Source organism: Caenorhabditis remanei, chromosome IV, assembly GCF_010183535.1.
Source record: "Caenorhabditis remanei strain PX506 chromosome IV, whole genome shotgun sequence".
Lineage (NCBI taxonomy): Eukaryota > Metazoa > Nematoda > Chromadorea > Rhabditida > Rhabditidae > Caenorhabditis > Caenorhabditis remanei.
The window spans coordinates 17667753-17694335 of record NC_071331.1 but is presented as its reverse complement, the minus strand read 5'-3'; the positions used below and the strand labels follow the sequence as shown (position 1 = coordinate 17694335).

Sequence of the window (26583 nt, the reverse complement as noted above, 5' to 3'; positions counted from 1 at the left end):
ATCATGTGCGGATTCACTAAATGTACTTTGCCTAGACTCTCGAATCTTCTGCTTCGCACTTTGATTCTGAATCCAATGAGTGCCGCGAGATAACTCTCTGGAGGGTTCTGGCTCTTGGATTCATTAAATTTCCATAGTTACTTACTTACTGACTGCCGACTGGTCGCAGCTTGTTTCTTCTCTTTTTCTTTTAAATTTTGAATTCTAAGATTCAAAAAATGAATCAACAAACGTTCTTGCTTCAGATGTATAAGAAGCTGCGACCTCCAAAATGTTGTACCCTGCAGAAAATCAAAACATTTCCCTACTTTTACATTCAAACACTTTTTGTGTCAGTTTTTGAATAGTACCAACGATTTTGAATGAGTTTTTTACAAATATTGTCTCACTGATGTTTCACGGTAGAACGTAGAAAGACTTCTAAAACCAAACGAAAACCCTATGATGATATGTTACGAAATTTCTTCTCACTTCCTATAAATTTTTTACTTTCACATAACATTTCCCTCCGGTAACTTGGCACAATATGACCCCTTTATTATAATTTCTCACGATCCCCTCTTTTCCCTTTTTTCCCATAATTATTGAGAATAAAGTAGATGTTCGGTTTACTCACCCAATTCATAAATCGCTTCTCTCGCTCCTTCCGTTTCTTGTTTACTGGTCAACGACACATTTTTTGCAGCAGGCAAAGTGCATTGAGGGAAAGAGAACGAAAAAGATTAAAAGTGAAGAAAATGGCATCAGGAAACTTTGGATCAAAGAGCACGGAACCCGGAAAAAAGCAAGATGTTGGGAAGGTTTATGAAGGAAAGCAAGTGGGAAGTAGAGACGAACAAGGAAATGTTTTTGCGTAAGTTATGCAGATGAGATTATGGATTACATGATGTTGTAAAGGAATGGAAGTTTATGGGATAGAGATTACAACCCAGTCGTTATCCAACTCCAATAGGAGTTTCCAGAAAAAATAGTCTGAAAAAATGTTTGTATAGGATTTAGGTAGTTTTGTGATGTCCCTGTACTCACGAGACCCTGTAACATGGGTAATATCATAAAGACCGTGGTAACGCCGTCTCTTGAAGCATCTGTTCTGAAATTTCTATTTTTAACCTTCATGCTTCCTTCTCCGTCGTTGGTCATTCCTTACCCCATTTCTTATTTTCAGACAAGAATTGAACTTTTCTGATTTTTTAATTTATTTTTTCACATTCTCACATAAGTACACTCCATACACTCATTTTTCGAATTCATGAATAATTTCCATACAAGATGACGTCATCTCTTTTATTCCGAGCCCCTAGAAACTTCTTCAACACATCGCGAGGATAAGATTAGTCATTCATTAACGAAACCAGCTGACTGATTACTTCTCTCTCCTCTTCCCATAAGGATGCTATCATCCATAACCCAGGGAAACCTTTGTGGAAGCGAATTATGTATTGTTCGTCCCGCTTCAATATGATATGCGTAAGATGACCCGTCCTGTGTTTGCCGCATCTCCCAACTTTTATAAGACACGGAGAAATAATTTATCATCCCTTTGTGTCTCTGCGTCTTCTCGTCTTTGTTGTTCTCTAACTAGTTGATCTTTTGAACTCTGAAAAGATTCATCGAGACAGATGTTGAGCTAATAAATGACTCTCTTCAAGTTTACAACTCCCGATCTGTGTGCAAAATGCAAAACACAATGTCTGTGTTCTCGTCGTACAACTCGGTACCGTCCTGGCATATGTTGCGAAAGGAAAAGAGTTAGCACTCCCAAAAAAGATAAAACTATATGTATTCACTATCAAAAATTGTTCTCTGATCTGTATGATAAGAGAGAAGTTTTGGTTGTTTGATCATGATCATGGGTCATGATTCAACTGGAAACTTTTGAAATTTTCTTGAATGACACTCAGCTGATAGTCATTGTGAGTTGAAAGAAGAATGGTTACAGTAACCTTCGTGGAGCAGTGGGAAAGAGTTGGGCTACTCACAAGCTACCATATTTTAAATGAGCCGGGAACCCTGAAAGTCGGTAATACTAAATTTATTTGCTGTGGGTAGGTCAACAAAAGTGATAATCTAGCTCTCTGATCTACCTTTTGTTATTCTATTACTCAAAACCAGATTTTGTTTTCCCCCCGGGTGCAATATATTGTGATAAACAACTCCTCAATCTTCCTGTTGTCATTCCCGTTCGTGAAGTTTGTTTCTAATCATCTTTCCCTTCTCATTCTCATCTTCTTATCATCATATCCCTTCGATTTTCTGATCTTCTCCATTTTCAAAATCTTCTTCTTGGTCTCTTTGACCTCAAAGTCTTTTTCCTCTCAATATTCTCCGTTGTTCTCCACTCCTTTCCCGCATTATTTTCTCGCAATTCTCGCAAATATTTGTACAAGTCCAAACTTTGTTCAGCCGGGAGAGGGGTCGTTCAGCAACTCCCGTTTCTACAATACCAATTGAGCAGTCTCTTGAGAGGAGGAGACTAACTTGGATTTTTGGTTTATTAGTAATATTTTTTCTCTGAACTATTGCCAAATTCTCATCTCTCCTCTCTAAAAAATTGGCTACATTCTCTGAAATTTTCAAACTGATGGCACTGTCAGAGTCATCTGAAAACCTGCACTTGTATTTAGACAAAAACTTCTTGATTCTTTATTCACAGACAGTTTTTGTTTTAGACAAGAATCGCTTTTTTTCTGATCTAGTACAGGCCTAGTACAGAGGTACTCTGTTGCGGTGTTTCCGAATACCAAAATCTAAAATCAGATCATACCACTAATTGATATGTATAATACTCTCTAAACCACGCCTCCTCTATTTACATTTCCCCTCTCCACAATCATTCCAGAATCGCCAACCTCTAACCTTCAACCCCTCCCTGCTCCCTCTCCCACATTTGAATACTATCTCATTCTCTTCGTCATCTTTGTAGTCATCTTCTTCCCAATTGTTCATTCCATTTCTCATTCATGTCGATGGTTGTTGTGGATGAATGTCGTTCTTTTTCTTCTCCTTTTCCATCCCTGCCACGTGCCTTCACAGTTCTGCCCCCACCAATTTGTTGCTTCCTCATAGAAAGCTCACGTGTTGCTCTGCTCAAATGCACACTCCTCCTCCCCCTCTTCTGCTTTTTCTTCTCATTTTTTCCTTCTATTCCATTTCCAACTTGTTGTGACCGAAAATACTTCCTCTCCTTCTCTCTTCCTCTCTTTTCTCCTTCCTCTTTTCCTCTCTTTTCTCTTTTTTCTTCTACTCTCGCCATCTCTTTTCCAATTTTTTCTTTTTTCTCCCCCCATCTCCTCGTTCAACATCAACAACTCTCTAAATCTCTTCTGCACTTTATACTATCTCAACTTTCAAATTTTCCCTCTCATCGATTTATATAACCTGACACAATGAAAAATTGTTACCATATTCCACAAACAAAATGACGTCGACAAAGGGAAGAGTTAGGAAAAATTACAATCTTTGACCTCAATAATTTCTAAATGTACCTAAATTGTTCTCTTTCTCTCCTCTATTGGCAACACCTGTCAGTCATGCCTTCTTTCTATTCGGTTACGTAACACCTTGGCAATTAATGATCTCTATCTTAAGGTCATCTTCCTCTTTTTCATTTTATAAATCCACGTGACGTCGTCTAATCCACCTGTCATTATGACCTACACGAAATAAGAAAAGGAAGGTGTTCAGAGAAATCGACCTGCTTCTGTGAACTTGTTGTTTGAAAAAGAAATCAGCTGTTACCTGAAATTTCGAGAGGGTTTTTCGGGGAACGAGAAATGTAATTTTGAGAAGAGAAAAAGAGAAAAAGTTCCAAGAAAAAGAAGAAATGAAAGTTTGGGCGGGGCGGCAATAAAGATAACATTTTTGTGTTATGTACGACGGTTATTGAAGTGTTCAGAAACTGAAAACCACAGTAACCTGAAACGAGTTTAGACTTTACTCCCTCGAATTTCGTGAGGTTTCAAATTTTCCCAGGTTATATTATCACGAGTAACGCTTTAAATTTTTGAATCTGCATTTTTGTAGTTGAGAATTTTTCGAATGATATCATGGGAAAATCAATTCACCCATTTCATATGTTCGTGATCTACAAATACATACATAGATCTATATTACCAGTCTTTGTACCCTTTAGAACTTCATCAGTTTTTTTTATCCCTTCCTCTCTGTGATCTCATCCTCTACAAGTTGAATCCTCTCTTCTCATCAATCTAGTTGTAATCCGATAATCTCCTTCTCTCCGTATTGCCTCTCACTCACGTATCCGGGCATAAGCGTGTAATTATCCCCTCTATCAAGCTCTTTTCACTCTTGGGCTCCACTTTTTTCCTCAGTTTTGCATATAAACAAATTAGTTATTTTCTAGATATCCTCAACTTCCGTATCCGGCTCCAAATTGGGCAGTGCCCAATAACTTCGTTTTTCCAGGTGAGTCATTTGTTATGAAATTTTCTTACTACTTTTTCGTCTTGCAATAACTCTTAAAGTTAGATAGAATGTAGAATTAGTTCAGTAGTTAGTTATAAGACTGCTCATTTCCAAACAAACTCAACTCCTAGCTTCTATCTGAAACTGTTTTCTCCTTCAGGCCATTTCGCCGGAATGTGCGATATAAGCAAACGTATTCCAGTCAGTTATTTCCCTCCGCCAATCGGTTTTCCACAAATGCCAGCTGACAATGGACAAATGCCAATGGAAGACAGTGCACAGCTAGTGGCAAAAGATATCGCCCGTATGTCAGTAAAGGGTGTCGACTGGTGGTCAGATGCTCCAATGCCAGATGAAGTCGGTGGTTTTATTAGATTTCAACCCAATGATGAGAATCAGCGACCCACCACTGAGAATCAGCGACCCGCCCCTATGACTGAAATGACTGAAAAAGAAAAGAGGGATGTGGAAACCTTCTTGAACTACCATCCCACTGGTGAAAGCAAACTCATTGTGGTTCATCCTGTGGAAGGTGAAGAAATAGTTCTTGAGCCGGAACATGACAATCAAGGATACTGGTGTTCTGTTCAATTGAATGATTGCAAAACAATGGTGAGTTGGAGAGAAATAAACCTTATCAAAGCTTATCTCAAATCATTCCAGAAGGGAAAACCATTCCTTACAAGAAACATGGAATTCGTGGTTGACAGTCTTGAAACATCAGTTGTATCTGATGATAAGAGAATGGCATTGATGGGTCTTCCAATGTCAGAAAAGGGTAAACATAACTCGATAAAAACTTCGTTCAAAGACGGAATCAAAGTATACTGTACCGGTGGAACAGTAAAAGTCTCTGTTCTTTCCGATGTCACCATTTTCGTTCAATCTCCATTCTGGAATCATGCTAATGGACAAGACCTAGCAGCCGTCACAAGGCTCGGTAGCAATCAGCCTCGACCAGTTATCTTTACCGTATTCGATTTCGAACAATTCAAAACTCACTTGGAGAGAGCCAAACAACATCCGCCAACTGATGAGATGAACGAGTTCCTTCAAAGCATTTGTGGATTCAATGTCTCAGTTTCGAAAGGATTCGGGCCGGATTACGGGAACAGAACCATTTTCGAAACGTGCTGTTGGTTGTCAATCAAGTTTACTGATCCTCTCTTGCTCTTTGACAAAGTAAGTTTCACATAAACTTGGGAAGTTTTTGCCCGAGATTTAAGTTTGCTCAAAAACACAGCCTTGCTCGCTACAACATTTTTCATTCCATATATTTGATATTTTCAGTATTACCGGCAATACCGACTGGCCCCCGACGAAATCAACTCTCGAACCTAGTACACCTTCATTATCAACGGATCTTCATCCCGAGTGAATCCTGATCCAAACCTCTTCAGGTCCTCTCCTTCATCTTTTCACAATATCTTTTCCATACATCATCTATCTTCTCATAATTTCTTAAACTGTTTCGAACATTCCGAAGCTATTTTGATCTCTTCAAACTCATTTTCAGTCCCCACACACCAAAGTGTCGTCTCACTTCTTTTCTGTCACTGAATTCGCCTTCCCAATCGTTTCATTTTTCTGTTTTCTTTTCAAATACAATCATGAGAATCATTCATTATTTTTTCAAAAGTTTCATAAAAATGAGAACAAAGTATTAATAAAAAAATAATACCTGACAATAAAATTAATGTAAATTGACGACAAAAGTGTCAATAGTTCACAACATAATAAATTAAAACGTGGATCCCGTATGGGTTGGAAATGTCTGTTTTTGGGAGAGAAATGCATCATGAGCATGGATTTGGGAGAAGAGCAAATAGGAGAACATTTGGAATACGGAGATAAGAATAGAGATTGAGAAGAAAAGAGTTAGAAGAATCTCTTGTTTCTGCAAGAATCTATGAAATGGAATATGAGTTCACAGCTGGCATTTGGAGCGTACGCCTGAAAGAAATGTTGGAAATGTTCAAACTTGTTCAAGCCTAAGATAGTCACCTGCAAGACAGAACAGTTGCTCCTCGCCCATTTCGACACATCCTTAATCATAAAACTCTTTGCCAACGTTTTGATTTTCTGGCAACTTTCTTCTGTCGCCGTTTGCATTTCTTGAGGGTTTGCTTGGAGAATTGGCTTCATTTTCAGCACGTCTTCTCCTCCTGAATTCATACTTTGTTGCTGTTGAATTGGCTGAAGTGGTTGTGGAGGTGGTGGCATTGGAATGTGACCCAATCCCGGGGGCATTGCCATCATTTGATGAGCTCCTGGTGGTGCAGCAGGATGCCTCATCTGCGGAGCCATTGGCAGTGGCATCCGGTTATGAATCATGTTGGTTGATGCAGATATTGGAAGTTGCATTGGTGGAGGGACTGGTGGTCTATATTGTGGTGGAGGGAAGGAAGGAGGAATGTGCCGAAGATGTTTAAGGGATCTCAACGGAGAGAGATCACGGGTGGTTTGTTGGCGAGGAGAGTTTTCGATACGACGATCAAAATCAGTGTCATCTGAGAAGTCGTCGGAGAAAAGGATCGGACGGCGACGACGCATTCGGTATTCTGGAAAATTAAAACTGTAGGTTTTTGTCGGCAGCGTTATGTGTCCACATCTTTCAATTTGTGCTCTTGTAAATATACTGATCTATGCCAAAATAACCTGTTTAGCGTGTGCTTTTTGCATCATCTAAGTATGATATATTAGAAACAATCACAACTAAAAGCTTCCGATTCACAAATTTTCACAATATACCTAAGCTCCTATCAATGTTTCATGTATGATGCTCACCTCTTCTCATTGGTCTGTACAATGGAATGTCATCATAATCATCATAAGTTGACATATCATATGGTCTCTTCCTCGATCTTCTATGATAAACGGAGCTCGGATAGTCTTCATCACTATCTTCACGATCTCTGGAAACAAAGACACTCGTAATTTAAACACTTTCTCTCCAACCCACATTTTATTCTGTTTCACCGGATTATATCTCTGCACTCCTGGATTCGACGAAGACGATGATGACGTCGAATAGGCGCGCTGCTGTGGAGGTGACGGAGGAGGTGGCGGTGGCGGTAAAGGTCTTGGTGATTCGGTTCGGATGACCTCTGTGACGATTTCCGGTGATTCCGTTGCGTGACTCTCCTGGAAGAAGCGAATCGATTCAGTTTATGGATGGAGGATCCCTCAGTTTTTATTACGGAGAGGAAAAAAGTGAGGGCCGAGAACTGTCTCCGAGAGAGACAGTAAGAAATTAGGATTATTAATGAAGAGGCCTGATGTTGGATCGACTAGATGATCTATAGAGATTTCCGGAAAGTCTAGGGATGAAATATTGTCTATTAGAAATAGCGGAAAGGTCATCTTCTTAAACTTTTAAAACTTTTAAGGTCGACTTGGATCGGAAATTATCAACGACTCTGAATCCAAAAACCTCTGAAACTATGTTAAAGATAGCACCCCGGATGTCACTTTTGATGGTATTCTAAATTCACACTTCAGTTGATTCTTAATTAGTGCCTAGACTATTTCAAAACACAGATTCAAATCTATTCAACCTAATTTCCATCTCCCAAACAACTGCGTAATCCTCACCTTCTTTTTCAGGTACATCTCCTCAATGATTCTATCAGCTTCCTCATCATTCATCTCGTCGAATGGCTTCGATGACGTCGTCGGTTCACTCTTTTCAGTCGATGACGTCACCATTTGAGTCGTTGTTTCTTCAGAATTTCTGTTAATTGAGATGGTGACTTTCTTCGCAGGTTTTCGTCGAATTTCTTTTTCGCCAGAAGTTCGATACGTCTGGAAGAAAAATTATTTGAGTTTAGCTACAACATACTTCGGATTATTCACAAAAATTTCTTTTTTTCAGGCACGTGTGTCTTTTAGGCACTTTTTGTAAAAATTCAACTCAATCTTTTCAATCGCAACATCCCGAAGAAGTCATATAAACATCATAAAATCTATTGCGCCATACAGACGCATATGGTTGTAAACACGAAGAACCAATTTCAACTAGAATTTGTTTCAATGTGGATTCTTTGTTGCCCATTTCGATGGCTTGGATGAGAATTTTGAATGGACATAGAATCATCAGTTCTAGAGTCCCTAGACCATACCATTCTCATAGTACAAGACTTTCTGGAATCTTGCGAGCAGCTATGACGCACACCTGACTAGGTGTCTCCAAACTACTTTTTTCTATTTTATAATTCCGACACTTACCGGTGGCTCCATCGTTGTTGTGAATCTGGATCCCTGATAAGAAGTGACCGCCCGTCCGTGTTGATCATAAGTCACATATTCTTCAACACACTTGTACCTGCAATTACATTGTATTCTTTCTGGCTTAAAGTCGGATCAAACGGAGGATTAGACATGGGATCAAGTCTAGGGGTCAAAATCTTTCTTCCTTCGGATTATGTTGATGTTTCAAGGAATGCAAAAAGTGAAAACTGTTCTGTAGGCACCTTTTGACAGTTCTTGGAACTCCTGTTCGTTTGGACAGTGCTGAATTTAATCTCTCTTCGTATCTCTCCAGCACAGAATGTTGATTGCTTGAGACTATTTCCACACCAATCGCCATGAAGAGAAGGAGAATGAGACATGTGGTCATCTGAAAAAAAAACAAAGAGAATTGGAACAACGGGACTGGTTTGGAGGGAGAGAACAGGAGGGAAATTGATCTTAATTGAGAAAGGAAAATAGAATGTCTGAAGAAGGAGTTTTTGAACCTTGTTTGGATGATCTTGAGGAAATAGAATAAGGATCGTCGGCTTCTGAATTTTAGAATATCTGAAGAAGGGGGGCGGGCGGAAGAAGAAGAAAGGGCGGAGGTTATCGAGAAGGGAAATTAGAAATTCGATTGTGTTCCGTTCGTTTTTTTGGATTCAATATCTAATTACTGTTTTATTGTTTGTTCGGGGGGATCCTCCTCCTCCTCATTTCATCACCACAGAAAAAAAGAAAGAGAGATTCAGGCTAATTGGTTGGCCTCATATCCCTCGAGTGAATACTGATTGCGGGAGGGAATTGATATGAGACTTCTCACACTTTTTACGCTCTTTTCCTTCCGGAACAATTGGATTAGAGGAAATATGAGAAAACGGAACATGTTGGGAAGTTTGGAATTGGAGAGTTTCATAAATTGGGAAATTCCAGGAAACTGGGAGGGTGAAGATTGGAAACGAAGACAGTTTCGTATGTTCAATATGATCAGATGGTTTCGCAAAACTATGTTGTTCTAGAAACTATATCCTTTCAGGACCGCAAAATGGGAACTAAAAAAGTGAAGCATAGTGTAGAGAGCATTGCTCGGCTGTAATTTTAAATTGTTCTGTTATGGATAAAATAAACACAATATGATTTTGTGTGGGATCACTTTAACACAACAGGACAATCATGCAATTTGATGCTCCAACGAACTAAAATTACAAATCAGTGTTCTGGTAAAACTCAAATAAGTTTTTATGAGAAACCGTTACAAACAGTCAGAATTTCTTACAAGTGAGCTGAAAAAAAACTTGATTTTTTTTCGAATCTCTGACATCCAAACCAAAACGTCTCAAAACTATGCCGATCTGAAACAGAATGAACATGGATAGTTGGACTTTGAGAGAGTAAAACCATCTAAATTTGCAGAATATAGTTGCGATTGACCGTTTCCAGGTATCTAACCAAGTTTGGGCAACCCAAAAAAAATGTTCCAATGTGATCTGAGTCTTCTTTCTAGCATCTAATTTGTATTCATGTAAAAACTTCCGCATAGATCAGCAACATTATTCATCGAATTTCAAAATCTCGAACAAAGTAAATCCACAACGGATTGAAGCGGAAGGTGTAACCCTAATTGGTGATTGTGTCAAAATACACTTTAGGGAACACGATCAGGACTAACGAACTGTTGATTTTCCGCCAATTTGATGGATAAATCCTATTCTGGATCGGAAGAACGGGGAACTCGTTATCACATTATCGCAAGCAAAGAAACATAAATGAATCAGAAATCATCGGGATTTCGTTCTTCTTTCATTCGGAGAAGATCTTCTTTTTGAGGAGACAATAAAATGTATCAAAACTAAAAATGTCTCTTTCTTGTCCACCTCCAATTTGGGAATGACCGCCACGGCTTCTTCTGTATCCATCGACGTCTTCTTCGTGTCTCTTCTCCCCTTCTTCTACAATTGACCGGCTGAGGCGAAAACGATGAGCGCGAAAATTGGACATATTGTTTGTGTATAAACGCTGGTTTCCACTGTCCGAGAAGCAAACCAAGTCAATGACTTTCTCTACCCTCTTCCCGGCTACTTAACTGACCACTGCTGCTTCCCGTGTTTTCACCGGTTTCACTTTTATGAGAAGAGAAAAAGAAGAGTCATCTGGAATTCAGGAAACGGAAAGTCATTACGAAGTACTAGACTGTTTGGAGAATGAGGAGAACACTTTCATTTCTCAAGTGAAATCAAAACAATGTCAGTCTTTTTCATTATTGTTATGAAGTGGGATAGAGATGGATCATAGAATCAAAATGGGAAAGAGATAAGTAAGGAATTGGGTGGAAGATCATGATGTGAACTGGATAAAAACTCAAAGCACTACTCGGATGATCTGACGGGTATCATTCGGAACATTGTGATATCATAAGATCATTCAATGTTTTATTGAGATTATTTATGTTCCGACATTCGATCTAGCGGTTCCTTATTTCAAAACAAATGCATAGACGAGAATTTTATCAACACTTATGCGATTTTTGATGTGATTTTTGTTTAATTGCGCTGTCTGTTTCAATTGGAAATCGAACATCGGATATAATTATGTGTGGCATGTAATAGAGAGTCGGATGAATCCTGGTTGCAATTTAAAAAATGCCAAATTATTGTAGAATGACAAAATTGAAACACATAAAAACGTTTTTGGATTGAGACGTTTAAAAAAAAGATAGACGTCTCAACTTACCGAACTTTCTCTAAAATTACGACATCTTATCGACAGTTTCTAATTAACCGTTTCTATAAAACAAAAATTGGGAGTTTTGAAAAAGAATCGTTGAAAATCATGAAAAAATCGGCGGAAACACTCGAAATCGAAAAATCGATCAGCAGTGTCTAATTGGCCAACATGAAAACAGAAGTGTGAAAGAATACAGGAATATTACAAACAGTACATCAATTTATCTTGAATTACACTTCTTAAAAGTTCATCTGAAATAACTTTGTTCCTAGTAAGACGAAATTCTATCGATACGATTAATCTTGATGGATTTTCAAAAGGATTAAGTGTGTTAATAGTCAAAACGTTTCAAAGCTAACATCATTGAAAATTACAAAAATGTAATTTTAAAAAATCACTTTGAACCGGAAAAACAGCGTCGTGAAATGAATTCTAATTTAAAATTCGAAATCTTTTTCCTGAATCTTCCACTTTCTATATCGCAAAAAAGATCAAAGATCTTCAGATACTTTCCGAAGTTAATTGGCCGAATGAATAAGAACTAACCAAAAGGAAAAGAAGATGAAGATGAAAATGACCATGCTATATTTTAGTTGAGAAATGGAATGAAGTAATATGTCAACTCAACTATAAAAAGTATATTTGAGAAACAACATACAAAAAGTTAAAAAAAAACGATTTGGTTGATCCGGAAAAATTTCATAACTGAATAGAGTTCGAACGTCTATTTATTCAATGTCATCAACATCTTCATCCACATTTACGGAATGATCCTTTGATTTGTTCGCGACCCCCACCACCAACCCATTCCCTCCCCCTCTCTCACAATTCGCAAACATACTAGGAACACGCGGGATTCACAAAAAAACCAAAATCTGGTAAGAGGAATTCAGAATTCTTCAGAAGACGTTGTCGGCGGGGGAGAATTAGTAGAAGTTGCAACATGTCAAAACGACATCCAATACATCTGGATCAAGTAGCTATCTCAAGTGTCAAAAGGTCGATGAGAAGTAGTTTTCGCGGAATATGATGAGATCTATGGATCCAATTTATTCTAGTAATTTTTTTGGGAGGGATAAGAGGGGAAGAGAGATCAAATGGATTGAAAAAATGATTGAAGGGAGTATGCCATAGGAGAAAATGGATTGAAATCGGGTGTGCTCCGGAAAAAAGTTTACAATTGAATCGTAAACATCAGGAATCACTTTTTACATCAAAAATTGGTTGGAAGTTCTGAAACTTTTTTTAATTGCTTATGTGATGATGACAGGTTCAAACCGATGCTTGGGATTATTCTGCAACTAGATAATTTCCAACTGAAACAACTCTGGACACTTTGAAACAGGTCAATGGGAATTCAAAAATCTCGTCTATTTTCCGGTTGCGAAACGCTTTGATTTTCGAGTATCTAGCTGGCCTGTTTCAGATCTCTCCTCCTCAAACTTTCGAATTTTTCTCATTTTCATCAAACTCTTATTTTTCATTCCTGGAGTTTCAGTTCATTCCTGGAATTTTTGCATCTAAATAAGATTAAATGACGGCGGAACTGTTTCCGTCAAACTCCATCCATCTCTTCTTCCACACCCTTCTTATTGAATTAAATAATCTCGTCTTAAATGTGCTAATACAATATAAACACTCAACAACTATCTTCTTCTCCTCATTTCATTTCAGTTTTTGTAGCAACCAAACCATTTTGGGTTGCCTTATCAAGTGGGCGGGCACCCATAACTTTTTATTACGCAACTCAACAATTCTGACACAATTTGCCATTTATCGTATCATTCATCATGTTTTATTTTTTCGTTATGTAGTTTCTTTTGATATATGAGCTTTGAACAGTCTGATAAAAATGAAAATTACAGATCCGGTCCATCTCAAAAGGATGTTCAAAACATCCGTTCTATTAGCCTGTTTGGCATTTTCGGTGAGTCATTTAGTGGTTTTTAGAAAATAAATTCAGAAACTATTTTGTAACAAAATCAATCTGTCGGAGATTTTCTGAAATTGTCTTATTAATTTTTAGTTTATACCTTAAATTTCAAAGATGCTTCGTCTCCTTCTTCGTCCAATGACGTAATGGAATGAGAAGAACTCAACGGGAGCGAGGCGGGGTTTTATAGCTTTTTAACGATCTTATGAAAGAGCAAATGAATGTTTACAGACCATCGCTGCTGACGGAAACTACTTCCAAGTGCTAATTAGGGAAATTGACAATCCAGCAGGAACAGTGAAAAATGGCCAGCCATGCAGTAATTTTGGATTTTTGGGAGCTGGGTGCAACACTTATATGAAAGCAGTTGCTACAGCGTAAGCTGAGAAAATTTATAGTTGATTATTCATAAGAAATACATTTCAGAAGTGGGACCAATCTCTCAGATGTAAATTTACCTGATGCAATTCAAATAAACACAAATATGGAGACAAGAGTTTCAAACTTAAATTTTGTGGTCTCTGATGATTATGTTAATTCAGTTGATGCATTCACTGTGAGTCAAGTTTTGAAATCACATAAAACTGTTCAAAAACATATGAACAGAATCGTGAATTGAATTACAGGGATTCGATCTGCGTGTGGTTCTTGGCACTGATTCAGATTGCACCAACATCATTGACGACTACATCATTCATGTTTCATCAAACCAGGAACAAGGAGTTTATACTTACACAAGCCTTCGAGATGGAACTCTCGCTACAACGTGAGTCTTTCTTTTTTTGAAATCTGAATATAACATAATTCCAGAATCTCAATCGCCTGGTCTACCAATATCGCTCCACAAAGCACCACTGCCACACCAGAACCAACCACAACTGGAGTTCCATTCACAGGATCCACCGCAGTACCAACTACCAGTAAGTGAATTATAGTCTTTCTTTTGTGCTCAATATACTTTTCAAGCACCAAGACCACCAGTCGATTGCTCGGAAGTCGTCAATGTGACTTCTGGAGTTCAAAAAATTTATCCAGATGGAACTACTCCGGTGTCTGTTTATTGTGATCAAACTTCGTATGGAACATACACTGTTATTCAGAGGTGAGTCTGTGAACACAGTAAGATTCGTGGAGAACTGAAACTTTCAGCCGTGGAGTAATTGGACAGAACATCACCTTCGACTTCCCATCCGTATCTAACTACTCTGCTGCTTTCGGAGAACCTGGAATAGGAAATAACTATTGGTTCGGATTGGATAATATGCATGTTTTGAGTGGAGTGAAACCATACGCCCTACAAATTGATCTGTGTTGTGGAACCAAGTTGATTGCTAAGCAAATTTATCACAACTTCAAGGTTTGGCTTTTTTGATAGATTTGACAGATGTTGAACAAGCTAATAATGATATTTGCAGATTGATACTGCCGAGAAATTTTACAAGTTGACAGCAGTTGCTGATATTTCTGGAGTCGGACTTGATTATTCAAATTCCGGTTAGTTGGGATTGATTTGAATGTCAGAACAAAAAATTAAGAATATAAGTTGTTTTCTATAATGAGTCTGTAAACTTGAAGGAAAGGATCTCGCAGCGGCCTTCTCTACTTCCACAGAATGGCATGGACCTAAAGCACAGTAAGGTTGTTACCAAGCAATGTGTCATACTCTCAATTTTTCAGTGATTCGTGTGATCAATTCGAATTCTACGATGATGACTCTTCAATTGACCCACCTCCACAGTCCAAGCCATACGGGTTAGTTGGGACACGCTTCTTCATTCAGAAATTATTATTAACACTAAAATAATGTTATACTTTTCTAATAGTTCTCCTAATTTGAAACTGTTTTACAGAGGATGGTGGTATGGAAGTTGCGGAAACAACATGAACGGATTCTTGTATCCATCAAGAAGTGGCAATTGCACTGTTCCTCTCGAGTAATTTATTCATTAAGCCTATCTCAAATTAAATGTCTAATTTGTTTGATTACAGAATATTCGATGCAAACGGAATGTTGGGAGTGAATATGAGAACAACACCAGGACTGGGATTCAATGGATATGATGTCGATTTGCAATCCTACGATCGTGTTCGTATGGCTCTCTTCACTTTCGATTCATCCACAATCGATAGAACAGACTCGTCTTTCTGTAACTAATTGTTGAATTATTCTCTGTTCTTTGTGTGATTGAATTTCGCCCAAAACAATAGGCGTCAATGAGAAATAAAGATCTTGGAATCTTTGACAGTTTAATTACAGGGGAATGGGGAACCTCTAGTGGGGAGCTCTGTTCGAAACATATTATTTCTCGAGTTTGCTGCTTTCTTCTTCGGACAGTAACTATTCCAGCACCATATAACCTTCCTACCAACCTTGAAAAACAGTAGCAAACTACATAGACAACAAAAACATTTCAGCGAGAAAACCAATTTAAAAACTTCGAATGTGATTAGTTTTCATCTTCTGACTGGTCAGAAACAAAAAAACATGTTTCCTCAGTAGACTGTTGATTCCATTTGCAAAGTTGAATTTGCAGAATTTTCTCGAGATTACCAAAGCACAACTATCACATGAATATAATGTTTTCATTTATTCGACAAAGAAAATGAAGAACGAGGAAATCAGAATCCGCGTTATATTTGGCGAACTTGAAGTAGAGTAGAGTCAATGTGGACCATTTTGTGAAATGAATCCGGTGATCAAAGTAGATACATCTAGATATCTGAAAGTCTGGAATTCCAAAAATTCTTGGTTTCCCTGGTTGATTGAAACATGTTGATTGAGTACTAGAATAGTAAACCGACTCATCTGTTTTCTGCTCGACTACTGCAGACACAACCATTTTTATTCTCTTTTCTCCACGCTTTCTCAACGTCATTTCCGCCCAAAAACCACCAATTTGCTTCCTCCTGTGAATGAAAGCGGACCCTTCACATTTTCTATTTATGGGATCTCAATACTACTACCAACTTTTTAAAGAAGAGGGTCAAAGAATCAGTAATTGTGTTAACTTGATGTCATGTCGGTTTTTCTTCGCCGAAAGAAAATCTAAATGAGATGAAGAAATGGGGAAAGAAAACACGGGAAGGCAATGGGTTTTTTGATGGAAAACGAGAGAAAGGGATGACTGGTTTTGTGTCGAAAGGTTTACGTCCGGCCCTATTTAAAAACGAAAAAGATACGGAGATGACCACGAGACGGACTTCTTTTCGAGAACAAGGAGAAGAAACATGCGCGTGATTTTGACCGCTCTTCTGATTATTGCATCTCTTTTTATTCATGTTGCAGATGCTCAATGTGAGTGAGAAATAGAGGGATGGGATAGTTTCGGTTCTAGAAGACTGGGAACCAGAACCCACGGAAAACCAGTTGAATCAAGTGAAAGTTTTAGGTTAATGATGAAGATGACCTTCTGATTTTCTGATTTCTTTCTTCTGATAACGAATTTTTTGTTTTTCAAAAACAAGAATGTAGTGTATTGAATAGGAAAGTTGATTTTGTGAGAACTGAAAATCCTCTAGATCAGGACATTAAGGATAGTTTGGGAACAAGTTCAGAATCTGCATGATCATTTAAAACCAATTTAGTTTGTGGACGCGTAGTTTGTGTTTTGTTGGAGATTATTTCAGGAAAAAAAATTTCAGGAAAAGTATGTAGCACTGTGTTTGACAGCCTTTAATTCATTGAATTTATTTGAACACGGCTTTGCAGTCATTGTTTTTGTCTATAAATACGTAGAATGATGTATTTACTTCTTTGAATTTTTCTCTCCTTGGTGCCATAGATGTTTCTAAAAAGGGTCACTTACATATTCTAAGTAGACTCTATTCTGAGATTAAACTATATAATTCATAAGAATTTCGGGCTCACAATGTGAAACTGTGTTACTTCAAAATCTGTTTATGCTTTTGATAGTTGCAATATGTCAAAATGACAAAATAAAGATATCCATATTTTCAGATGGTTACTATAGCCCATACTACGGTAACTACGGTGGATATGGTAACTACGGTGGCTACGGAGGATACAATGGTGGATACTACCCATCGTATTCCTCATATTCCTACTATCCAAGTTATGGATACAACAACTATGGGGGATATGGAAACTATGGTGGATATGGATACAATAACTACGGATACAACAATTTCGGATTCTGCGGAATTCGTTGTCGTCGATTCCAGCGTCGTCTGATGTGGGCTCAAATGGCTGGTTATGGAATGTATGGAAGAAAGTGATTGCTGTGAATTTCTTGATTATATTTGTTGATTATGCACGCTTTTGATTCCTGTGATTAAATTTGAATTCCGAGTCACTTCGGAACCTTTTTCGACCCTATTCTAATTGAATTTTGTAAATTTTTGCACCAGAAAATCAAATATTAATGGAACATACCTCTAGAATCAGCAGGTGCATCGGGACCACCAGTTTATTAAATCCCCATTCCGAAACCCCGCCCCTTTTCCAAATTCGTAGTATTTCTCTCTTATCCCATTACTCTTTTTCTAGACACCCCCTCCTTTCCCATTTGCTCCATTTTTGTCTCCCACTCAATTCTATGGAAATCTTTATTTTCTCTCTTTTTTTGTAATAATACAAAATCTATGTTCGACTTCTTTTTTAGCATTCGTCTACAATTTTTGTTCCGAAAAAAGGCACATTTTTATAAAATCGGAAGATATCTTTCTATTCAATCTCTTCTCCTTTTTGGAACTTGTTTCCACGTGTTTCTACTTATGGAGAGAGAATTCTGAAGATCTTAAAAGATGAGAAGAGCGATCAGTCGGAGACCATCAGATTGAAATGTTTCGAATTCCAAAATGTCTCGTCGGATTATGTAATTAAATCTGGAGTAACCAAGCGAAAGTAGTTGTCTGATAATTTAATTTCACTAGAAAAATGAATGCTATTCGGAGAAAACTAAATTCGAAAAGCTGATTGAAAGAGTAGATAATCTTTGGCATAAGCTTTCTCAGCATTACTAGGGATCAGAAGAATCGGAATTCTAGTCAGGAAGGATGTAACACTCGATAAGAGAGAAGCTAATATGAACTACTGAAAATTGAATATTGTCGAGACTGTTTTAAACAAAAAAGACTGTCACTATTAACAAAAACATTCATATCAAAAACTTTCTTTAATTTCCAGATTTAAGTTGAAGAATAGGAATTTCGAGAGTTACGGACCCACAGAATTTCCTGGATTTCCATATGAAGTATAAAAGGTATCTACCGCCTCCTTTTCAGTTGATAATTTTAGCCCACGTACGCATTTTCCTCAAACTTTGCAGTTTCTCTCTGCAAGCACAGTTCACTTGATATATTTTGAAACTGAATACACTTGAATATAATTCGAGACGGAAAAAACTTTTGTAGATCAAAACAGAAAAACACAAAACAAAAAAATATTATTTCTAAAAATATTCCCATGAGAACCGTTCACAGTTAATAATAAATAGAGAAGCCTTACTTGAGGAGACCACCAGAAAAACGAGACTCTCGAATGTCTAGAATTTCAGAAGTTTTCTCGAAATTACATTCAAGTGTTTTTCTAGAAACTCTTCTCAATTGGGAACAGTCGAAGTTAGAGTTTTCAGACGAGGCCTATATAACTGGAACTCTGAGTTCTGAAAGTGTTTACATAGATCAGTTCATCCAATTAGAGATTTCACAAAACACTTGTTATATAATTCATTTAGGTATTATGAAAACTAGAAATATGTAAATAGTCAGAATCTCCGCAACGTCAGCTTTTCGGTTATGCAAGTGTCTTCTGAAACCTCCAGATGAGCACTCCCTGGCTAGTCCTTATGATATAATTCAATTAGCAAATGGACTTTAATACATTACTCTTTCAACATCTCTCTTATCCTCTAATAAACTTCGAAAACTTCAAGTCTGTGTGGGCATTGAATTCCTTTTTTCTTTGTCTATTCGTCATTGTTTTTTTCTTTTCTTTTTTATTCGAAAAGGTCCTTCAAATATCTCCATCAAACTAAATGATTCCCATCAACGTTGCATGCTCTTCCGACTTCACGTCACTCTTCTCTAAATCCAAAATCCTGGCTGACAATGACTGTTTGGCTTGAGAATAAAGACGAGATGAGCCGTATTTAGATACTTTTAAATTTGGTTTCTTTGATCGTTATTCCGGAAAAAAGATGGCGTTCTTCAAAATTCTCATGTTTTTCTTTTTTTTTCAGATTGAATAATTTTCAGATTTATATTGAATTATTCAATAGGTTCCTGATTTGAAAAAAAACATGTTACCCAAGAAAATAATTTTGGAAGGTGGAAGTCAAGGAAAACAGATTCAAGATTTAGTGCTGAAATTATTTTGAAATATTTTTTTTCGAAACTCCAAATAAAAAATGCCAAAACAAAATCGCGCTTCTGTTTATAAATATTCAATTTGGTCGCTTTTCCTAATCCTTCATCTTTCAAAAAAGTATTCATTTTTGGTCTTCTCCCCCTCCTTAAAAATACATTTTTGATTCGATTACTCACCCACCACACGTAGAATTCCGTCAAGAAAAGAGCACCAACGTCTTAAAATTGCTACGCAACATCGAAAACCAGATTAGTAGTCGACACGCTTGACCATCCAGGTATGGAGCTCCGTCATCCTTCTCATCGGGCTTGAATTAGTATCGAATGTTGAAAAATATAGACTGATGACATAGGTAGATCAAAGAGAATCTCGCCACCTTCAGATGAATAACATGCGGTCGGAATGAAGAAGTTAAGAAATGTTCTGAATCTCTGATAATGACCATCCCCTTCTCTATACATCAACACCATAATATCCTTTCTTGACGAACAAATTCTGACCCCTGACCTTCTCTTTTTTCTCTGCGTCTCTTCTTCTCACACACTACCTCACTGTGTTCAATGACCATTTTTCAGGTTATCATATTGATGCAATTTCATTGATAATAAATATAATTGGGTATAAAAGTCAACTGGACCTGCATCAGAATTCAGAAGTGATTCAGAATGAGAAGTCTTCTTGCTGTTCTCGTTGTTATTCTGGCTCTTATAAATGCGACGAATGCTCAATGTAAGTTATTTTTAGGCTAGATTTCAGAAAGTGAGACGGTATTACCGATAGCTCCACAAACTTAATATATGTAGATTAAATCTAAACTTCTATTTTTTCTAGTTGACAACTTTTTTATATGTACTTTTTTCTCGCTGGGGTGAGTCTGTACAAAAAAGTTATCAACTACAAAAATGAAGTTCTAGATTTATTCTATTTCCTCAACGAAAATTGAGCCCTGAGGATTAATTTTAACCTCTAGAGATATCTTCAAAGTCAACCATTCCTAATGAAAACAGGAACAACTGACATCATATTACAGTAGTTACAGTACTAATTTTCCTTCTTTCAGGGGGCTTCGGTGGAATGCCAATGGGTGGTATGGGCATGGGCGGTATGGGAATGATGGGCGGTGGTCCGTACGGTGGAATGGGTGGTGGACCATATGGTGGCATGGGAGGCGGATACGGTGGAGGCGGTGGATGGGGTCGACGACGAATGATGGGAGGAATGATGAATCCGTATATGGGAATGATGTATGGAAGATGAAGAAATTGAGAAACATACTGATGAATACCAATAATATCGTGATCTCTGTTGTAATGAGTGCTCCATTTTTATAAAATTCCCTCTTTTCAATAAAGTGTTCTTTAACTGTGTTGAGAAGTTCTTCATTTCCCACGTGGCATCCTCAATCTCTGAAAATTTTCCCTGTTTCTGAATTTCCAAAATTTCCATTGTTTTCTGCCATTTTTACATTCGAAAAGTTTGGTCACTCTTCAAGTTAAATAATGGTTTGGATGTGCGACTGGTTATCCGATGGTAAGAGTTTCCTCCGGGTCAACCCGTAACATCTGATATTCTGAAGACATTGAAATGGAGAAAACCGGATATTCTTTCTATCTATTTTCTCTCCTTTTTCCGAAAATATAATTATCAAAAATCGGAATCAAAATGTTTCTGTGGTGCGCGATCTTTGGCTACTTTTGCCATTCCGAAAACTTGAAATCCTCTTTTTTCTCTCAGACTTTAGAATCTGATCTTGTCGGTTTTCTTCTCCTTTTTTCACACAAACCATATCGTGACAAGTGAAAACGAATAGAGAAAAACACGTGGGGTGGAAACATTTTGTTCGAGAGATTTTTGGAAGATTTTCGAATGGAGAAGTTGTAAAATTGTCATGAAAAACTACAATTCCAGGGAAATTCGCAATGTTTGGCATGTTTCTAACCGTTCTTCTGGTTCCGTTCGTGGTTCAATGTGGAAAAAGCAAGAAGCGTAAATATCAATACACACGAGTACACACATAATCTCTTTTTTTCAGCGAAAAAGAAACCGCTTGTTGCAAAAGGTAAAAATTCGAAAATTGAAAAGAATAAAAAGACGAAGAAACCATCACAAAAACAACAAGAAATGCAGTCAACTGACGAAGCAAAGTCAAATGTTAACGAGGATGATAAGGAGAAAAATTCAAAGAAATCGAAGAAAGCGGATACATTGATGGATTCGAAGAAATCGAAGAAGAATGACGATTCGATGAAGGCGAAATCTTCTCAGAAGACGAAGACGTCTGAGGCTAGTCTAAAGGTAACTCGACGTCTTTTGCTCCTTTTAAATCCAATTTCCAGAAAACCGAATCCGAGGAGAACAAGCCAACTACACCCAAAAACGAGGAACATCTCACTTTGACTCCTGAAAATCCGATTCCAGGCCAAGTGTCTGTTCCACCAGGAATCGAACAAGAGTACAAACCGCCTCCAGAGCACGAACGCCCGAAACATCCCGGATTTGAAGCACAATTAGAACCGGGAGAGGAGAACAAGACAATTCAGCAAGTGGTTCAGTTCACTGATGCTCAAGATTTTTAGATTTTATTTCCAATAAATATATCTCGAGTATTTAGTGTAGTATCGGAATCAAGTTGAGAGAAATAGAATGTGTGGGCGGGGACAAAGTGAAAAAAGAGAAACAAAGCGATGAGTGTTAGATACCAGAAGTGAAATGTTTACAAATGATAAGTGAAAACAAAGTGAGCAATTAGTTCAGGTGTATAAGTTGCAAGAAAATGTAAAATAAAGAAAGTGAAGTAATGGATTAGATCCGGACAGTCGACTCGAGAGCCACCGACTTGCTGAGACCGATTTTCTTGCGTGGTGGGGAAACGGATCCATCCGATCGCTGCTCCTTCTTCGCCATAACAATACCAGTGATGTCGTTCTCGTTCTTGTCACATCCGGTCTTCAACTGCTCCTCAGCATCCTTTTCTTCACTCTTTTGAACGTAGCATTCTCTGCAGAGAGCAGTATAGGTGTCGGCTCCTCCGATAACTTCGACTTTCTTGTCAAGTGTGCTCCGGAAAGAGAAGTTCGCTTGAGACCCACACTCAACACACACCGCGGTGACTTGCTTGATTTCATTGGCGTACGGTAGGAGAAGTGAGATTTGAGGGAATGGCTTCCTCTCGAATGTGCCATTCAACGCGGCGACGCACACAACTTTCCCACGTTGAGCCAATTCTTCGCAGGTTTCGGCGAGATCATCGAACTGGAAGATTTAATTGAAACAACTAACTTAAATTCCACTATCACTTACAAATTGCCCCTCATCAATTGAAACGACTTGAACGTCGTCGCTGAAGATTTGTGAGGAGACCTCATCCAGTCGATGTGCTTTGACAGTGCGTCCTTGTCCAGTCATTCTGAAATTCTCTATTCATACTCAACAATTTCGAATTATCAACCAACTTGCTATGAGTGGCAACCAGGTCGGCATCGTAACGAGTGTCACCAGCATACTTCACAAGTACACATGTTCGCTTGGCGATTATTTGCCGGTCGTGTAGTCGAAGCAATTCAGTCCTAAAAGAAATAAATGGATTTTTATCGTGTTTTTGATCTTCGAAATTCGTTACGTTTTTCCACTGAACATTGGTCCAAGGATGACAGTTATGGAGCCAACGCGATTCGGACATCTCGGCAAAGTGTTGAAATCAGAGAGCGAGGAGTTGGATGAGCAGCAAGTCATCTGGAAGAAAAACTTATTTAGAGATCTGTCCAAAGATTATTAAAGATCATCGTTAGACACTCCACAAAAACATCTCGGATCGAAAAAAGTGGCGGCGCGGTCGGGCCGTGTTGCGCTTCCTTATCATCTTGGCAAGATAAGAGATATGGAGACAAGCTTTGCCAAAAAGCATTATCAATTACCACTGGTATGTGTTTATGTATGGAAGGAGGCAAAATAAATGAAAGAATAGACCAGAGAGATGGTCTGCTACAGAAAGGGATTGCAGATGCTTCTTTCCGCGTTTTGAGATGAGCGTTGCGGAACCGGTCGCAGTCGCCGTTGGATACAAGACCGCCTTTTGGCTGTTGCCATTGGGAGATGGATAGAGAAAAATGGAGACGGATGGTGTCCGAAACGAACGGATGAAGAACAAGGAGAAAATGTTGGAGGAGGTGGAAAAAGTGAAATTGTTTTTGGTTCTTTTTTATTCGGCATTTTCTGCTTTTACCTAGAGGGATGAATCGAAAATATTTTTCTGAAAAGAGACATTTTACCTTTTGAACATGGGACCATCTGCACATACAAGTCAAGAAGGAACGCTTGACTATCCTATTCATTTGAAAATTAGTATTACAAATTCACAGTCAATCGCCAGGGGTTCTTAAATAAAGGCGCATGAAATTTGTTCGGATGGGATTCGTAGTTGAAATGGGTGACACTCGAGGAGGATTGCATCACTTTTTGAATGAATTTTTCAAACAACCGAGTGAAATTTTTTAAAAGTTCGTGTGAGAGCATTCAAATTCAAAATAATTTGTGTGCGTTACGAACAAACCAAGAAAAAAGGGAAAGTATGGCTTGCCGGGTAATATGAATGCTAGAGACAGGTCAGCAAGCGGTATGGGTCAAGCAGCTGTCCAGCAGACACCGACCATCACATTGTGACGTAAGCTCTCTTTTGAGTACAAATATTATGCAACAAGCACTATTACCTCATTTTTCACAGCTTCAGCGTCCATCGTGCACATGAGAATCTGGAAAATATACAGTAAAAAGGTCGGAGAATGGACAAAAGGCATAAAAGGGTTGAGTGCCTTCTCGAATCGAGTAACTTATCAACACAAGAATAATAAACCTCTAATCAGTCTTTAGAACTATACGATTCATACAAAAATATGGGTAAAACAAAGAGAAATGAATGCACAAAACGATATAATACATGTCAAAAAAGGAATAGAGGAACAACAAGAGACAATGAAAACGACCCAAATGATGAATCCGTGAAGGGGAGAAAATGGAATGATATATTTATCGGGACAAAGAGTATCATATGATAAAAAAGAAAAGCGAACGGGAGTATGATAACATCAAAACAACTGTGGGCTAGTCCTCGCGAGCGTCCTCAATTCCATGATTAGTGATCGAGTAAGTCGCTTCAGCTTCTGGAAGATTTGGCGATTGCACCATTTTTGCCACGCGATTCTCTCCTTTTCCCTTTCGAAGATACAATCTGCAAAAAAAGAGAACGGTCAGTGAGTGTCCTCTTATCACTTTCACTGATAACCTGGTCGTAGACATGTGGGCGATGATGTGTCCTCCAATCGGTTTCTTTGCATCCGCTTGAAACATTGAAGCACCACCATCGACTTGAGCAACGACTTGATTTGTGATGATGACGGCGACACCGTACTCATCAGCCAACTTTGCAAGACATTTAAGAAAAGCAGAAAGTTTCATTTGACGTTCAGCGAGATCACCTCTTCCGGTGTACTCATTACGGAAATGTGCAGTTGCACAATCTACAATAACAACTGCGTAACGACTTTCAGACATCATTGCTCCCGCTCGGATGATTAAAGCCATCAAATGTTCAGAATTGTAGGCACGAGCGACAGCGATATTCTCCAAAACATGAGCACTATCCATGTTGTATCTGGAATAACATTTTTTATTGTTCAATACATGTTTCAGCTGATATCTCTCACCTTTGAGCGATAGCGATGATTCTCTCTGGTCGGAAAGTCGCATTTGTGTCAATGTACATACATTTTCCCTCACCACCTCCCATGTCAATTGGTAATTGACACAAAACCGCCAGACTGTGGCACAGCTGTGTCTTTCCAGTTCTGTACTCGCCATAAACCTGGAACGTAATAAATCATTAGAATTAGATCAACAATTTTCTTCTCCATCATCTCTCTATCTCTCCACTTTTTTCTTTCATGACCTACTCACCTCGGTGATACTTCCAGTTTCGATTCCTCCTCCTAAAAGTCTGTCAAGGGCAGCCGATCCTGTTCTGATCTGTACCAGCTGACTACGTTTTACATGCACCTCAGCTCCCGTCGTGAATCCCATCTGCACATATTTCATCGCCTCTTTCTGAAAATTTGATGAAATCAAAATGATGTCATTTATCCTCTCAACATGTTCCCAGCTGCTCAATTGGTCTGTCGAATTTGACCTTGCAGCTGGTCTCTTTTGCTACTATCCTCTTTTCCATTGAACTAACCATAATCTTCTCGGCTTTTTGATCGCTAATTCCCTTCACATTTCGTAGTTCGCGTCGTGTTGTGAAGGCCAACGATTCGTACGTGTAGTAGCCGGCTTCTTTCAGTTTTGAAATATCTCCAGAACTTATTCCAGTCGCCTCGAGTTTGTCGATTATTGTGAAGTTCTCATCTTGTTCCATATCATTGTCCTGAATTGCCGCCTGAAAATTTTTTCGTACATATTTGCCTGAGAAGTGTTGTTTTACATTGAGAAGTGCCTGATCGGCAGCACGTTGGTCCTGATCGGTTTTCTTCTGACGACTAGCCTGCGCAGACATTTTTGATCTGAAAATCACGCTTTTAGATGAAATTAACGATCGGTGTGATGCATTTATTAACAACGAAGAGACTTCAAATTAATTTTAAATTCAATAGTGTGTCAAATTTCAGTTTCCATTTTTTTAAATCAATTTTTAAAGAAAAATCAAGAAATTACCTTCATTTTCCCTATCAAAGATTAACCCCTCAATCAATAAGCTGAGAGCTAGTAGAAAATAACGAAAGAGCAGCGAACGGGGCACGTGCCAGGCCCTACAACCCTCGTTTCAGCGAAAACAAGACCTTTCTGGTTGTTTTCGTCGTCGACGTCGCAGTAGTTCGTCTATAAGCTTCTTCGGCGCAAAACAGACGACGTTTGCATTCTATTTTTTGGTATGGTGAGTCTCTAGGTCTCTCAA

General features: G+C 38.3%; 8 protein-coding genes across 8 annotated transcripts; 5 read left to right on the top strand and 3 right to left on the bottom strand.

Annotated features, from left to right (window-relative positions):
• Window positions 1–737: 737 nt before the first annotated feature.
• Window positions 738–5766, top strand: GCK72_014928 (uncharacterized protein; the record flags this gene model as incomplete). The annotated part of the gene is made up of 5 exons (XM_053730544.1): window positions 738–853; window positions 4364–4425; window positions 4586–5037; window positions 5089–5607; window positions 5716–5766. The coding sequence occupies 5 exons, from the start codon at window positions 738–740 to the stop codon at window positions 5764–5766; spliced, it is 1200 nt and encodes a 399-aa protein (XP_053585316.1).
• Window positions 5767–6303: 537 nt separating this feature from the next.
• Window positions 6304–9043, bottom strand: GCK72_014927 (uncharacterized protein; the record flags this gene model as incomplete). Its single annotated transcript, XM_053730543.1, has 7 exons — window positions 6304–6378; window positions 6430–6986; window positions 7213–7340; window positions 7388–7569; window positions 8020–8229; window positions 8653–8749; window positions 8898–9043. The coding sequence occupies 7 exons, from the start codon at window positions 9041–9043 to the stop codon at window positions 6304–6306; spliced, it is 1395 nt and encodes a 464-aa protein (XP_053585315.1).
• Window positions 9044–13264: 4221 nt separating this feature from the next.
• Window positions 13265–15467, top strand: GCK72_014926 (uncharacterized protein; the record flags this gene model as incomplete). The annotated part of the gene is made up of 12 exons (XM_003108689.2): window positions 13265–13306; window positions 13544–13689; window positions 13739–13868; window positions 13939–14078; window positions 14123–14232; window positions 14279–14414; window positions 14462–14669; window positions 14728–14806; window positions 14888–14945; window positions 14990–15064; window positions 15163–15246; window positions 15302–15467. The coding sequence occupies 12 exons, from the start codon at window positions 13265–13267 to the stop codon at window positions 15465–15467; spliced, it is 1374 nt and encodes a 457-aa protein (XP_003108737.2).
• A 1073-nt stretch (window positions 15468–16540) lies between these two features.
• GCK72_014925 (uncharacterized protein) lies at window positions 16541–17548 on the top strand (the record flags this gene model as incomplete). Its single annotated transcript, XM_003090105.2, has 2 exons — window positions 16541–16607; window positions 17271–17548. The coding sequence occupies 2 exons, from the start codon at window positions 16541–16543 to the stop codon at window positions 17546–17548; spliced, it is 345 nt and encodes a 114-aa protein (XP_003090153.2).
• A 2757-nt stretch (window positions 17549–20305) lies between these two features.
• GCK72_014924 (uncharacterized protein) lies at window positions 20306–20897 on the top strand (the record flags this gene model as incomplete). Its single annotated transcript, XM_003089394.2, has 2 exons — window positions 20306–20369; window positions 20701–20897. The coding sequence occupies 2 exons, from the start codon at window positions 20306–20308 to the stop codon at window positions 20895–20897; spliced, it is 261 nt and encodes an 86-aa protein (XP_003089442.1).
• A 662-nt stretch (window positions 20898–21559) lies between these two features.
• On the top strand, window positions 21560–22216 carry GCK72_014923 (uncharacterized protein; the record flags this gene model as incomplete). Its single annotated transcript, XM_053730542.1, has 3 exons — window positions 21560–21626; window positions 21673–21935; window positions 21992–22216. The coding sequence occupies 3 exons, from the start codon at window positions 21560–21562 to the stop codon at window positions 22214–22216; spliced, it is 555 nt and encodes a 184-aa protein (XP_053585314.1).
• Window positions 22217–22442: 226 nt separating this feature from the next.
• Window positions 22443–24382, bottom strand: GCK72_014922 (uncharacterized protein; the record flags this gene model as incomplete). Its single annotated transcript, XM_003108573.2, has 5 exons — window positions 22443–22892; window positions 22941–23046; window positions 23093–23206; window positions 23260–23372; window positions 24347–24382. 5 exons carry the CDS (start codon window positions 24380–24382, stop codon window positions 22443–22445), a joined length of 819 nt encoding a protein of 272 aa, XP_003108621.2.
• A 355-nt stretch (window positions 24383–24737) lies between these two features.
• GCK72_014921 (uncharacterized protein) lies at window positions 24738–26184 on the bottom strand (the record flags this gene model as incomplete). Its single annotated transcript, XM_053730541.1, has 6 exons — window positions 24738–24864; window positions 24919–25287; window positions 25340–25497; window positions 25590–25736; window positions 25867–26067; window positions 26113–26184. 6 exons carry the CDS (start codon window positions 26182–26184, stop codon window positions 24738–24740), a joined length of 1074 nt encoding a protein of 357 aa, XP_053585313.1.
• Window positions 26185–26583: the final 399 nt, after the last annotated feature.